Genomic DNA, 16043 nt, shown 5'->3' with positions numbered 1-16043 from the left:
TCTGTGGCAGAGAATTCCACAGATTCACAACTCTCTGGGTGAAAAAGTTTTTCTTCATCTCAGTCCTAAATGGCCTACCCATTATTCTTAAACTATGACCCCTGGTTCTGGACTCCCCCAACATCAGGAACATTTTTCCTGCATCTAGCCTGTCCAATCGCTTAAGAATTTTATATTTTTCTATAAGATCCCCTCTCGTCCTTCTAAATTCCAATGGATAAAAGCCCGGTCGATCCACCCGAAGAAATCCCAAGCAATAACAGGGAGAACATACAAACTCCACACAGACCTGAGTCAGGGGTTATGGGGAGAAGGCAGGAGAATGGGGCTGAGAGGGAAAGATAGATCAGCTATGATCGAATGGTGGAGTAGACTCGATGGGCCGAATGGGCTAATTATGCTCCAATGACTTATGAACTTATCTGTACACTGTGGACGCTTCGATTATAATCGTGTACATTCTTTCCACTGATAGCACGCGACAAAAAAGCTTTTCACTGTACCTCGTTACACGAGACAATAATAACTAAACTAAAAGCAGGTACTATCGCAACGTTTAGGAAACAGTGAGACAGGTACGAGGATTGGACAGAGTTAGAGAGATATGGGCCAAATGCGGCCAGGTGGGACTAGTGTCGATGGGGCACTATCGACATAGTGTTGTCCAATGTGGGCAAGTTAGGCCGAAGGGCCTGTTTCCACGCTGTAAGACTCTATGACTGTAAACTAAACTAAATTAAACTAACCACTATTGAGGGGGCCACATTGTCAGAGATGATTGCCCAATGATTCATCCCTGGTTTAGATAAAACATGCCTTGCAAAGCATCTACTGTAATAAACAGTCTTACATATGAAACTCATTCCAAAGAGGACAATAGATTAAACCTTGAGGGATGAGCACAACTGAGGCCACAGTATGGCGCGTTTAGTATGGCCATTTAGAGATGAACATCCAGGCAGATAGCTCTCTAGTGTGCAGTTAACCAAAGGCCTGCAGTGGATGTAGAAGTGACCACAGGCCACTTACGATGGGAGGGGAAGCAGCCTGGAAAATTGGCCACCCTCAGCCGTGACCCAGCGATGATCCTATCAGTCATCCCTTTGTCCTGCTCTCTTCTCTGCGTCCGTTGCCTGAATCACAGCCATTCATTCTTCATTCAAGAAAGGTTACCGAGCACATTTGAAAGATGCTTTATGAATACGCCGTCAGTGAGGAAATGAAGCAGCGGCGGATGTTCACCAACCTCGGCACGGTGGCGCAGCGGTAGAGTTGCTGCCTCGCGGCGCCAGAGACCCGGGTTCCATCCTGACTACCGGTGCTGTCTGTGCGGAGTTTGTACGTTTCTCCCCCCCGTGACCTGAGTGGGTTTTCTCCGTGTGCTCCGGTTTCCTCCCACATCCCAAAGGTGTGCAGGATTATAGACTAATTGGCTTCTGTAAATTGTCCCTAGTGTACTCCCTCCAAAGGGGGGATCTTATAGAAACATATAAAATTCTTAAGGGGTTGGAGAGGCTAGATGCGGGGAGATTGTTCCCGATGTTGGGGAAGTCCAGAACCAGGGGTCACAGCTTAAGGATAAGGGGGAAGTCTTTTAGGACCAAGATGAGAAAACATTTCTTCACACAGAGAGTGGTGAGTCTGTGGAATTCTCTGCCACAGAAGGTAGTTGAGGCCAGTTCATTGGCTATATTTAAGAGGGAGTTAGATGTGGCCCTTTTTGCTAAAGGGATCAGGGGGTATGGAGAGAAGGCAGGTACAGGCTACTGAGCTGAATGATCAGCCATGATCATATTGAATGGCGGTGCAAGCTCGAAGGGCCGAATGGCCTACTCCTGCACCTATTTTCTATGTTTCTATGTTTCTAAAGACGTACAGGTTTGGTTTGTAGGTTAATTGGCTGGGGAAATGTAAAAACTGTCCCTAGTGGGAGTAGGATGGTGTTAGTGTGCGGGGATCGCTGGGCGGCGCGGACTCGGTGGGCCGAAGGGCCTGTTTCTGCGCTGTATCTCAAAATCTAAAAATCTAAAAACCTAAATCTAGATAGAACTAGTGTACGGGGTGATCGCTGGTCGGCACGGACTCGGTGGGCCGAAGGGCCTGTTCCCACGCTGTCTCTTTACACTACACTAAGTCTGAAGAAAACTTTGAAGACGAGTCCCGATCCAATATGTCACCTCTTCATTTTCTCCAGAGATTCTGCCTGACCCGGCCGAGCTACTCCAACATTTTGTGCCCATCTTGTTTATCGCTTTAGTTAGGTTGCTTTAGATTAGTTTATTGTCACGTGTAACGAGGTGCAGTGAGAAGCTTTTGTTGCGTGCTAACCAGTCAGCTGAAAGACTGTACACGATTACAACTGAGCCACCCACAGTGTACAGATATATGATAAAGGGAATAACATGAATAACATTAAATGCAAGATGAAATCCTGTCAAGTCTGATTAAAATAGACCGAGGGTCTCCAATGTGTAATGATCCTGATCTGATAAGGGGACTAGAGGTAAAAGAGCCATTAGGAGGCAGTGATCACAACATGATAAGTTTTACTCTGCAAATGGAAAGGCAGAAGGGAAAATCGGAAGTGTCGGTATTACAGTATAGCAAAGGGGATTACAGAGGCATGAGGCGGGAGCTGGCCAAAATTGACTGGAAGGAGGCCCTAGCAGGGAAGACGGTAGAACAGCAATGGCAGGTATTCCTGGGAATAATGCAGAGGTTGCAGGATCAATTTATTCCAAAGAGGCGGAAAGACTCTAAGGGGAGTAAGAGACACCTGTGGCTGACGAGGGAAGTCAGGGACAGCATAAAAATTAAGGAGAGGAAGTATAACATAGCAAAGAAGAGTGGGAAGACAGAGGATTGGGACTCTTTTAAAGAGCAACAAAAGTTAACTAAAAAGGCAATACGGGGAGAAAAGATGAGGTACGAGGGTAAACTAGCCAATAATATAAAGGAGGATAGCAAAAGTTTTTTTAGGTACGTGAAGAGAAAAAAAATAGTCAAGGCAAATGTGGGTCCCTTGAAGACAGAAACAGGGGAATTTATTATGGGGAACAAAGAAATGGCAGACGAGTTAAACCGTTACTTTGGATCTGTCTTCACTGAGGAAGATACACACAATCTCCCAAATGTTCTAGGGGCCGGAGAACCTAGGGTGATGGAGGAACTGAAGGAAATCCACATTAGGCAGGAAATGGTTTTGGGTAGACTGATGGGACTGAAGGCTGATAAATCCCCAGGGCCTGATGGTCTGCATCCCAGGGTACTTAAGGAGGTGGCTCTAGAAATAGTGGAAGCATTGGAGATCATTTTTCAATGTTCTATAGATTCAGGATCAGTTCCTGTGGATTGGAGGATAGCAAATGTTATCCCACTTTTTAAGAAAGGAGGGAGAGAGAAAACGGGTAATTATAGACCAGTTAGTCTGACATCAGTGGTGGGGAAGATGCTGGAGTCAATTATAAAAGACGAAATTGCTGAGCATTTGGATAGCAGTAACGGGATCATTCCGAGTCAGCATGGATTTACGAAGGGGAAATCATGCTTGACAAATCTACTGGAATTTTTTGAGGATGTAACTAGGAAAATTGACAGGGGAGAGTCAGTGGATGTGGTGTACCTCGACTTTCAGAAAGCCTTCGACAAGGTCCCACATAGGAGATTAGTGGGCAAAATTAGGGCACATGGTATTGGGGGTAGGGTACTGACATGGATAGAAAATTGGTTGACAGACAGAAAGCAAAGAGTGGGGATAAATGGGTCCCTTTCGGAATGGCAGGCAGTGACCAATGGGGTACCGCAAGGTTCGGTGCTGGGACCCCAGCTATTTACGATATACATTAATGACTTAGACGAAGGGATTAAAAGTACCATTAGCAAATTTGCAGATGATACTAAGCTGGGGGGTAGTGTGAATTGTGAGGAAGATGCAATAAGGCTGCAGGGTGACTTGGACAGGTTGTGTGAGTGGGCGGATACATGGCAGATGCAGTTTAATGTAGATAAGTGTGAGGTTATTCACTTTGGAAGTAAGAATAGAAAGGCAGATTATTATCTGAATGGTGTCAAGTTAGGAGGAGGGGGAGTTCAACGAGATCTGGGTGTCCTAGTGCATCAGTCAATGAAAGGAAGCATGCAGGTTCAGCAGGCAGTGAAGAAAGCCAATGGAATGTTGGCCTTCGTAACAAGAGGAGTTGAGTATAGGAGCAAAGAGGTCCTTCTACAGTTGTACCGGGCCCTGGTGAGACCGCACCTGGAGTACTGTGTGCAGTTTTGGTCTCCAAATTTGAGGAAGGATATTCTTGCTATGGAGGGCGTGCAGCGTAGGTTCACTAGGTTAATTCCCGGAATGGCGGGACTGTCGTATGTTGAAAGGCTGGAGCGATTGGGCTTGTATACACTGGAATTTAGAAGGATGAGGGGGGATCTTATTGAAACATATAAGATAATTAGGGGTTGGACACATTAGAGGCAGGAAACATGTTCCCAATGTTGGGGGAGTCCAGAACAAGGGGCCACAGTTTAAGAATAAGGGGTAGGCCATTTAGAACGGAGATGAGGAAGAACCTTTTCAGTCAGAGAGTGGTGAAGGTGTGGAATTCTCTGCCTCAGAAGGCAGTGGAGGCCAGTTCGTTGGATGCTTTCAAGAGAGAGCTGGATAGAGCTCTTAAGGATAGCGGAGTGAGGGGGTATGGGGAGAAGGCAGGAACGGGGTACTGCTTGAGAGTGATCAGCCATGATCACATTGAATGGCGGTGCTGGCTCGAAGGGCTGAATGGCCTACTCCTGCACCTATTGTCTATTGTCTATTGTCTATTGGTAGATATTAGCTCATGACTGCTCTCTAGTTGATTGTAGGATGGTTCAGTTTCCTGATAACAGCTGGGAAGAAACTGTCCCTGAATCTGGAGGTGTGCGTTTTCACACTTCTGCACCTCTTGCATGATGGGAGAGGGGAGAAGAGGGAGTGACCGGGGTGAGACTGGTCCTTGATTATGCTGCTGGCCTTGCCGATGGAGTCAACAGAAGGGAGGTCTGGAACATCAGTCTGAAGAAGGGTCTCGACCCGAAACGTCGCCCATTCCTTCTCTCCTGAGATGCTGCCCGACCTGCTGAGTTACTCCAGCATTTTGTGAACTTCGATCTGGAACAAGTTATACGTACTTGGGAGATAGACACAGAATGCTGGGGTAACTCAGCGGGACAGGCAGCATCTCTGGAGAGAAGGAATGGGTGACGTTTTAGGGTCGAGAGCCTTCTTCAGACTGAAGAAGGTGTCCATCTTCGATTTAAACCAGCGCCTGCAATTCTTTCTTACACATGATAAGTGGTTGGGACTGGGTTGGGTTTGGACATCTTGTGGGCAAGTCCTGCAGCTCTCAGCTGGGCAGAACCTCCGATGGGGTGGTTGAAGAGTGGGCACGGTACCAACAAAGGACAGCGTCAGAAGATGACTGCCGGAGGTGGAAACTGGCTGGACTCTGGCTGTGTGCCGTGACTGAGCTGAGGGCAAGGCTCGTTGCCCCTGCCAATGCCACGCATGTGGGCCAGCCTCTCGAGCCGCACGTTGAGATCATGACCCGATGTAACTGAACCCCCAACAGCTGCTCTGACACTAAGTCGCTGGAATCAGGCTCTTGGAAGGAAAGCCAAGAATCCCGCTTTTATTTTGGGCTCTGCGCGGCGCTCCTAATGGGACACGTACTTGGCATTCCCATCGTGTCACGCTGCATTTTCATACTACACTTGTCAAACTCCACTTTCCTTGATCTCCATTCCCGTTGCCTAAGGTTTTCACACCTTACGCTAACTCACCTACGCACTTCCTGATCTATGAAGACATTCTTGCCATACAGGGAGTACAGAGAAGGTTCACCAGATTGATTCCTGGGATGGCAGGACTTTCATATGAAGAAAGACTGGATAGACTCGGCTTGTACTCGCTGGAATTTAGAAGATTGAGGGGGGATCTTCTAGAAACTTACAAAAATCTTAAGGGGTTGGACAGGCTAGATGCAGGAAGATTGTTCCCGATGTTGGGGAAGTCCAGAACAAGGGGTCACAGTTTAAGGATAAGGGGGAAGTCTTTTAGGACCGAGATGAGAACGTTTTTTTTCACACAGAGTGGTGAATCTGTGGAATTCTCTGCCACAGAAGGTAGTTGAGGCCAGTTCATTGGCTATATTTAAGAGGGAGTTAGATGTGGCCCTTGTGGCTAAAGGGATCAGGGGGTATGGAGAGAAGGCAGGTACGGGATACTGAGTTAGATGATCAGCCATGATCATATTGAATGGCGGTGCGTACAGGCTCGAAGGTCCGAATGGCCTACACCTGCACCTATTTTCTATGTTTCTATGTACCTCCCACTCCCCTGACATCAGTCCGAGGAAGGGTCTCGACCCGAAACAGGTCCTGCGGCCCACCGAGGCCGTGCCGACCTGCGATCCCCGCACACTAACCACCATCCCCGCACACGAGAGACAACTTACAATTTACAGAAGCCAATCGACCTACAAACCCGCACGTCTTTGGAGTGTGGGAGGAAACCGGAGCCCCCGGGGAAAACCCACGCAAGGTCACGGGGAGAACGTGCAAACTCCGTACAGACAGCACCCGTAGTCAGGATAGAACCCGGGTCTCCGGCGCTGTAAAGCCAGCAGCTCTACCGCTGCGCCACCGTGCAGCCTCGTCTCCTAAAATTTCAGGAGTCAACCACGTGACCCCCTTCTGTTGTTGTTTTGGAAGCAGTTTAGATATCCTTGCAGCATTCCAGCTGTCATCTCGGTCTCTCCAGTTGTATTTAGCAAGCGATAAAACCTCTTTGGCATAAAGGTAAGAAAATATTGCAACAAGTCCCCAACGGCAAAACCAGTTGTTTAACTTAACCTCATACAGTTTTACATTTTCCAGAAAGAGGAAATTCTAAACGTTCCGCCAATCCCACATGCAGACAATGTATATCTATCAATCGCAGTCATCACCAAGCCCACACCCAACAATGGACCATTGTGGGCTCCAGATTTCCTTGATCGTCGTTACTTTGTGCATATCTTTCAGCGGCACGGTGGCGCAGCGGTGGAGTTGCTGCCTTACAGCGAATGCAGTGCCGGAGACTCAGGTTCGATCCTGACTACGGGCGCCGTCTGTACGGAGTTTATACGCTCTCCCCGTGACCTGCGTGGGTTTTCTCCGAGATCTTCGGTTTCCTCCCACACTCCAAAGACGTGCAGGTTTGTAGGTTATTTGATTGGGTAAATGTAAAAATTGTCCCTAGTGTGTGTGGGATAGTGTTAATGTGCGGGGATCGCTGGGCGGCGCGGACTCGGTGGGCCGAAGGGCCTGTTTCCGCGCTGTATCTCTAAATCGAAACATCTTTCATTCATTTGTTCTATATCTCTCTATATCACCGTCCACATCTCTTGTTTCCCTTTCCCCTGACTCTCAGACCCGTCCCTTCTCTCCAGAGATGCTGCTCGCTTGACCTGCTGTGTCACTCCAGCCTTTTGTGCCCAGCTGTGTGAAAGGCCTGGATAGAGTGGATGTGGAGAGGATGATTCCGCTGGTGGGAGAGTCTAAGACCAGAGGCCGCAGCCTCAGAATTAAAGGACGCTCGTCTAGGAAGGAGATGAGGAGGAATCTCTTTAGCCAGAGGGTGGTGAATCTGTGGATTTTTTTGCCACTGAAGGCTGAGGAGGCCAAGCCGATGGATATTTTTAAGGCCGAGAGAGATAGATTCTTGAGAGAATTTAAGAGATTTCAAGAGAGAGTTGGATTTAGCTCTTAGGGCGAAAGGAATCAAGGGATACGGGGAAAAAGCAAGAACTGGGTACTGATTTTGGATGATCAGCCATGATCATATTGAATGGCGGTGCTAGCTCGAAGGGCCGAATGGCCTACTCCTGCACCTATTTTCTATGATTAGTATGGGTGTCAGAGGAAATGGGGAGAAGGCAGGAGAATGGGGTTAGGAGGGAGAGATGGAACAGCCATGATTGAATGGCGGAGTAGACTTGATGGGCCGAATGGCCTAATTCTGCTCCTATCACTTATGACATGATTTTATCTGCGTGATTTAACCCATTGCATGCTGTACAAGGTCACGGACAGATCGATCGATCAAAGGTTAAGGAGGAAGCATTGTTCTCAGTGGTCACAAGTGCTACAGGTAACAGGCAGTGTTGCAACACGATTAAAGTCCGTACCTTTGCTCTGTGGAGGGTTTTGGCTGCGGTCTCGTAGCACGTTGATCTGGTAGACTGTTCCGTACGGCTCAAACAGTTCCTTGAGCTCTTTTTCTGACCAGGACCGTGGGATCTGGCCAACGAACATCTTGATGGCGTCGGGGTCAGGCTGGTCCGAGTGATCGATTGCACCATTCATCTTGTTATTCGTACCGTTACTGTTGAAGGCAAGATACGGAAGCACCAGGTTAGACACAGGGCAGGAATGGCAGCCCGCTCTATCAGGCCAAACTGAAAGCATCGACGGCAGGGCACAAATAGCTGGAGGAACTCAGCAAGGGTCCCGACCCGAAACGCCACCTATTCATTTTCTCCAGAGATGCTGCCTTCACCCGCTGAGTTACTCCAGCATTTTGCATCTATCATTGGTATAAACCAGCATCGCCTGAAGAAGGGTCTCGACCCGGAGCATCGGCCATTCCTCCTCTCCCGAGATGCTGCCTGCCCCGCTGAGTTACTCCAGCATTTGCGTCTGCCTTCGATTTAAGCCAGCATCTGCAGGTTTTTTTTCCCTCTACAGTTCATTTTTTAATTACATTCGATTGTGTGGTATCTCTGGAGGACACGGAGACATAACATTTCAGGACGGGACCCTTCAGACTTAAACCAGAAAATGTCGCCTATCTACGTCCTCCAGAGATGTTGAAGAAAGACACAAAATGCTTGAGTAACTCTGCGGGTCAGTCAGCATCTGTGGAGAAAAGGAATAGGTGACGTTTCAGCTCGAGACCCTTCTTCAGATGGAGGAAGGTCTGAAGACCCCAATCTTCCCGTCAACGTCATCTATTCCTTCCCTCCAGAGAAGCTGCTTCACCCGCTGAGTTACTCCAGCACTTTGTGTCTATCTTCGGTATAAACCGGCACCTGCAGTTCCTGCCGACACATTTCCTCCAGAGATGTTGCCTGACCCGTTGGGTCACACTAGCACTTTGTGTTCTGCACAAGTTTCCAGCCTCTGCAGTTCCCAGTGTCTACAAGTATTGACTTCCTGACCAGGTACCATCTCAGAACAAGGTACAAGGTGGGACTCCGAACTCTTTACCGTAGCTTAAATAGACCCAGCGTCTCTACTGGAAGAATGGAGAGACCACCTTGCACCGCCCGGTCGCGGGAAAGGGTCGCCCTTTGTGCAAACCCACCTTGCGCAGGTGGGGGAGATACCTGCACCCGAGGATGTGCAAACGGGCCCAGCTGCCCGAGAGGTTAACAGGCAGCAACTGCGGTGACTCTCAACGCCACCGAGGCCCAGAAACTATTCACCACGAGGCACAGCGAGACGGTGAGCCGAGGTGAGGTGATGACACCCCAGGTGTTACCTCTGCTGGGCGCGTTTGGAGACCAGGGAAGGCCCGGCGAATCAGTACCGTTACTGGCTGGAGAACGAGGGCTGCTGCCAGACTCAGAGACAAGGCGAAGCTCGATTAACGTCAAGGAAGGCAGGCTCACATGACAGGAAGTGTCAAGAGCCCGCATCAAATGACTCAATCGCCATGAGTATGCAAATCTTTCCAGTTATATTCACGGAATCGGTATAATCTGTTCAAGCCAGGACAGAGTGTCCCCTACATCCTGATTCTTGATCGCTCTTGAAGGATTATCCAGATTCTTTTTCCTCCTCCCTATTTTTAAAGAGAGCTCAGGTTGGTTCGCCCTCTCTTTTAGAGCGTTGTTTTCTTCGGCCGTACAGCTGGGTCTTCCTGTGATATGCGCTCTGCTCGACCACAAAGGCCCGGTGGTTAAACCGCTTCTCTCCTTTGCACAAGAACGCAGAACTAACAAGCAGACACGAGGACGTAACAAGGGGCCAACCAAACCAAACCTCACTCCAGCTTGGCTGATTGGCTTCTAACCTAGGGCACGAGAATCAGAAGGCTGAAGAAGGGTGTCGCCCCTAAACGTCACCCATCCGCGTTCTCCAGAGAACCGAAATGTCACCCATTCCTTCTCTCCAGAGACGCTGCCTGTCCCGCTGAGTTACTCCGGCTTTTTGTGTCTCTCTTCGCTTTAAACCAGCGTCTGCAGTTCCCTCGTGCAGATTTCTCCAGAGGTGTTTCCTGAAGAAGGGCCCTGACCCCAAATGTCACCTGTCCACGCTCTCCGGAGATTTTGCCTGAAGAAGGGTCCCGGCTCAAAATGTCACCTATTCACCACGTTCTCCAGAGATGCTGCCTGACCTGCTGAGTTACTCCAGCGCTCTGCCTTCCTTTTGTGGAAGGAGAACTTAGCGGGTCAGGCAGCATCGCCGAAGAAGATGGATGGGAGATGTTTCGAGTCGGGACTCTTCTTCAGAGGGCCTTCTGACTCACACATTGGGTCCAGACTTGTCTAGTTTGGAAGCTGGGTTTTTGCCAAGGAAGGCAACTGGTGGCACAAGAAACCGCAGATGCAGTTTGCAGGGAGACACAATGTGCTGGAGGATCTCTAGTGCAGCATCTCTCGAATTGGTGAAATTGTAAATTGTCCCCAGTGTGGGCAGGACAGTGTTAGTGTGCGGGGATTGCTGGTCGGCACGGACTCGGTGGGCCGAAGGGCCTGTTTCCCTTCTGAGGGGGGATCTTATAGAAACATATAAAGTTCTTAAGGGGTTGGAGAGGCTGGATGCGGGAAGATTGTTCCCGATGTTGGGGGAGTCCAGAACCAGGGGTCACAGCTTAAGGATAAGGGGGAAGTTTTTTAGGAGCGAGATGAGAAAACATTTCTTCACACAGAGAGTGGTGAGTCTGTGGAATTCTCTGCCACAGAAGGTAGTTGAGGCCAGTTCATTGGCTATATTTAAGAGGGAGTTAGATGTGGCCTTTGTGGCTAAAGGGATCAGGGGGTATGGAGAGAAGGCAGGTACAGGTTACTGAGCTGGATGATCAGCCATGATCATATTGAATGGCGGTGCAGGCTCGAAGGGCCGAATGGCCTGCTCCTGCACCTATTTTCTATGTTTCTATGTTTCCGCGCTGCATCTCTAAACTAAACTAAACTTCACCCAGAGTAAAGAAGTGTTGCAAGTGGATAGGAAAAAACTACAGATGCTGGTTTAAATCGAAGGTAGACACAAAATGCTGGAGTAACTCAGCGGGTCAGACAGCATCTTGGGAGAGAAGGAATGGGTGACGTTTTGGGTCGAGACCCTTGATCAGTCTGAAGAAGCTGCCTGAGCCGCTGAGTTACTCCAGCATTTCGTGTCTTCCTGTTGCAAGTGGATGTTGTGCCATAGTGAAGCAAAGTTATTTTAAAATATCAGCAGATCCAGCAGTAGGACGAGGATTGATAGTGGGATAGAATTGTAAAGTGGTTCTGGTTATGACAAGCCCATATTAATCCATGCTTATACCACATCCAGTTCTTGTCAACACACATTGCCACAGGCGGCTGTACAGGCCAAGCCAATGGATTTTTTAACGGCAAGGATAGATATTACGGGTGTCAGGGGTTGTGGGGAGAAGGCAGGAGAATGGGGTTGAGAGGGAGAGATAGATCAGCCATGATTGAATGGCAGAGTAGACCTGATGGGCTGAATGGCCTAATTCTGTTCCCATCACTTACGAACTTAAGTCCAATGGGGAATTCACTAGAGAATCCTTTGTAGATGGAGTGGGGAGTGCGTTGAACTCACTAAGTGGCTGAGGACGAGAATAGTGTGGGTTTCTTTAAGCGGGGGCTGGGCAAGCAGAGAAGTGAGAAAGGACGGCAGGGTTTTGCTGACCGATTTAGATGCAGAAAGAGGAAGACTGCTTGAGTGAACCGTGACCATGGGCGGGTTGGGCAGTGTTGCCCGTTGTGGTGCAGCATTTGCCCGCAGCACAGTGACGCAGTCGGTGGGGTTGCTGCCGCACAGCGCCAGCGACCCAGGTTCGATCCTGACCCCGGGTGCTGTCTGTGTGGAGTTTGCATTTTCACCTTGTGACCGCGTGGGTTTCCCCCACTTGCTCCAGTTTCCTACGACATACTGTGGATGTGCAGGTTTGCAGCTACATTGGCCTCAAAATTGCCTCTAATGTGTAAGACAATAGACAATAGACAATAGGTGCATGAGGTGGCCATTCGGCCCTTCGAGCCAGCACCGCCATTCAATGTGATCATGGCTGATCATTCTCGATCAGTACCCCGTTCCTGCCTTCTCCCCATACCCCCTGACTCCGCTATCCTTAAGAGCTCTATCTAGCTCTCTCTTGAATGCATTCAGAGAATTGGCCTCCACTGCCTTCTGAGGCAGAGAATTCCACAGATTCACAACTCTCTGACTGAAAAAGTTTTTCCTCATCTCAGTTCTAAATGGCCTACCCCTTATTCTTAAACTATGGCCCCTTGTTCTGGACTCCCCCAACATTGGGAACATGTTTCCTGCCTCTAACGTGTCCAACCCCTTAATAATTTTATACGTTTCGATAAGATCCCCTATCATCCTTCTAAATTCCAGTGTATACAAGTCTAGTCGCTCCAGTCTTTCAACATATGACAGTCCCGCCATTCCGGGAATTAACCTAGTAAACCTACGTTGCACGCCCTCAATAGGAGTGGATATGAGTGTGGGGTCACACAGAACAAAGTGTGAATGGGTGATCAATGGTCACCACAGACTCAGTGGGCCGAAGGTCCCGTCTGCAGGCTGTGACTGTCAATCAATCAATATCTGACTCAATCACTCGTTGATGGGGCGGCACGGTGGCGCAGCGGTAGAGCTGCTGCCTCACAGCGCCAGAGACCTGGGTTTGCGGTTGCAGCTCCTAGACTGTGGAACAGCATCCCTCTCCCCATCAGAACTGCCCCCCTCCATCGACTCCTTTAAGTCCAGGCTCAAAACCTATTTCTACTCCCTAGCGTTTGAGGCCCTCTGAGGGGGCGCTGTGAACTGTTTATGTATGTGCTGTTATGTTTGTGTGCCATTGTATGTTCGTTCTTAGTACCTGAACTGATGTACAGCACTTTGGTCAACGTGGGTTGTTTTTAAATGTGCCATACAATTAAAATTGACTTGACTAGACAGGTGCTGTCTGTACGGAGTTTGTACGTTCTCCCCGTGACCTGCGTGGGTTTTCTCCGAGATTTTCGGTTTCCTCCCACACTCCAAAGACGTACAGGTTTGTAGGTTAATTGTCTTGGTATAAGTGTAAATTGTCCCTAGTGGGTGTAGGATAGTGTTAGTGTGCGGGGATTGCTAGTCAGTGCAGACTCGGTGGGCTGAAGGGCCTGTTTCCGCACTGTATCTCTGAACTACACTAAACTAGAAACCACAGGATTATTTTGCACTTGTAAATAACTCGTATGGTTTACTCCGGCACTTTGTGTCTATCTTTAATGCAAACCAACATCTGCAGTTTCTTCCTGCGCTTTTATGGGAGTCCAGAACCAGGAGCCACACAGTCAAAGAATAAAGGGGAGGCCATTTAAAACTGAGGTGAGAAAAAACTCTCACCCAGAGAGTTACGAATTTGTGGAATTCTCTGCCACAGAAGGCAGTGGAGGCCAATTCGCTGGATGAATTTAAAAGAGAGTTAGATAGAGCTCTGGGGGATGGCAGAATCAAGGGATATGGGGAGAAGGCAGACACGGGTTACTGATTGTGAACGATCAGCCATGATCACAATGAATGGCGGTGCTGGCTCGACGGGCCGAATGGCCTCTTCCTGTGCCTATTTTCTATGTTTCTATGTAAGGGTCTCGACCTGAAACGTCGCCCAATCCTTCTCTCCAGAGATGCTGCCTGTCCCGCTGAGTTACTCCAGCTTTTTGTGTCTATCTAAACTAAACATGATACGGCTCGAAGGGCCAAATGGCCTCCTCCTGCACCTATTTTCTGTGTTTCTATGTATTGTTGTTATTAATTTATTACATTTTTGTTTATCACATACTGCCGCAAGTGCGAATGTAATTTTTTTCCTGGTATTGGTGCATACAACAATTAAACGCTCTTGATCCCTGACCAACCCCAGTCACCCATCCCTAGGCCGATCCTCGGTTACAGCAGTACTTGCACTCACATCAGCTTGGCTAGATGGCACATTCCTCTTCCCATTTACCCCCTTTCCCATTGCTGCAGAAACTATTGTGCGTTTGCACATTTAATCACCTCTCCCTTCAATAAAGCACTCTTCGTAAAAGCCTTCAGCGGATATTCATTTGGGTTTAATTGCACAGTTATTAATTTGATTACACCCAACATCGCCTTGCATTGTGCCGAGCTGTGTGAAAATGCCACCGGTGGCTCACAATTCCACGCACGTCTGACAGCCAGCAGCTCGGGCAAACCCCCTCCCCCCCAGCTTAGGTTTACGTTGATTGTCGTCAGTGGACCGAGGTACAGTGCAAAGCTTTGTTGTGCCCGCTGTCCAAACAGATCAGATAATATCGACCCGAAACGTCACCCACTCCTTCTCTCCCCAGAGTTACTCCAAAATTCCGTGCCTATCTTCGGTGTAAACCAGCATCCTACAGACAACACCGAAGATAGGCATAAAGTGCCGGAGTAACTCTGCGGGTCAGGCAGCATCTCTGGAGAAAAGGAACAGGTGGCGTTTCGGGTCAAGAATCAGATGAGAGGAGATCTTATCGAAACGTATAAGATTATTAAGGGGTTGGACACGTTAGAGGCAGGAAACATGTTCCCAATGTTGGGGGAGTCCAGAACAAGGGGCCACAGTTTAAGAATAAGGGGTAGGCCATTTAGAACTGAGATGAGGAAAAACATTTTCTGTCAGAGAGTTGTGAATCTGTGGAATTCTCTGCCTCAGAAGGCGGTGGAGGCCAATTCTCTGAATGCATTCAAGAGAGGGCTAGATAGAGCTCTTAAGGATAGCGGAGTCAGGGGGTATGGGGAGAAGGCAGGAACGGGGTACTGATTGAGAATGATCAGCCATGATCACATTGAATGGCGGTGCTGGCTCGAAGGGCTGAATGGCCTCCTCCTTGTCTATTGTCTATAAGAAGGGCCTCGACCACCTATTCCTTTTCTGCAGAGATGCTGCCTGACCCGCTGAGATATTCCGGCATTTTATGTCTATTTTCGGTTTAAATCAGCATCTGCTGGTTCCTTCCAACGGAACAGATCGTACGATACGTAAATACATTCTAGTCAAACTCGAGTACGACTTATATTATATCATAATAATATAGTGCAGAATATAGTTCTCAGCATTGTAGCGCACCAGTTCCATAAACAAAGTCTATCAAGCTTCTGTACATTAGTCATAGAGCGTGAAAACAGGCCCTTCAGCCCAACATTCCCGCACCAATCAACATGTCCGTTCTACACTAGTCCCACCTGCCCACATCTGGCCCGTATCCCTCTAAACCTATTAAATATGGATATATATGTACCTGTCTAAAAGTTTCTTGTCTGAAGGGTCCCGATCCGAAACGTCACCCATCCTTTTTGTCCAGAGATGTTGCCTGACCCGCTGAGTTACCCAAGCACTTTGTGTCTATCTTAAATGTTTCTTAAACCCAATGGAAGTACAAAGCGGAAGGAATGACAGGGTTGGGAACATTGGCAACAGGCCCCTCTGGCAGAAGTAGTAGATGGTGGAGAACTGAGATTCACCATCCTGTCCATGTTCATAAGTCATAGGAGCAGAATTCGGCCCATCGAGTCTATGCCACCATTCAATCATGGCTGATCTATCTCTCTCTCTCAACCCCATTCCCCTGCCTTCTCCATTGATTCATTCTGATTTTTACTTTACTTTAGCGATACAGCGCGGAAACAGGCCCTTCGGCCCACCGAGTCCGTGCTGACCAGCGATCCCCCACACGCTAACACTATCCTACACACACACACACACACACTAGGGACGATTTACAATTTTACCG

At 48.6% G+C, this 16043-nt stretch overlaps 1 protein-coding gene across 11 annotated transcripts in view; it reads right to left on the bottom strand.

Annotated features, from left to right (window-relative positions):
- celf2 (cugbp, Elav-like family member 2) overlaps nt 1-16043 on the bottom strand; it is a 714069-nt gene that overhangs the window by 197578 nt on the left and 500448 nt on the right. For all 11 annotated transcript variants that reach the window (XM_078419503.1, XM_078419505.1, XM_078419504.1 and 8 more), the window contains one exon: nt 8205-8401. In XM_078419503.1, the coding sequence (XP_078275629.1) occupies nt 8205-8382 (178 nt within the window). In that variant the 5' untranslated portion in view covers nt 8383-8401. The remainder of the gene's footprint in view (nt 1-8204; nt 8402-16043) is intronic.

The sequence above is a fragment of the Rhinoraja longicauda genome, chromosome 23, assembly GCF_053455715.1.
Source record: "Rhinoraja longicauda isolate Sanriku21f chromosome 23, sRhiLon1.1, whole genome shotgun sequence".
NCBI lineage: Eukaryota > Metazoa > Chordata > Chondrichthyes > Rajiformes > Arhynchobatidae > Rhinoraja > Rhinoraja longicauda.
The sequence above is the reverse complement of the archived record's forward strand: the minus strand, read 5'-3'. Positions and strand labels throughout refer to the sequence as shown.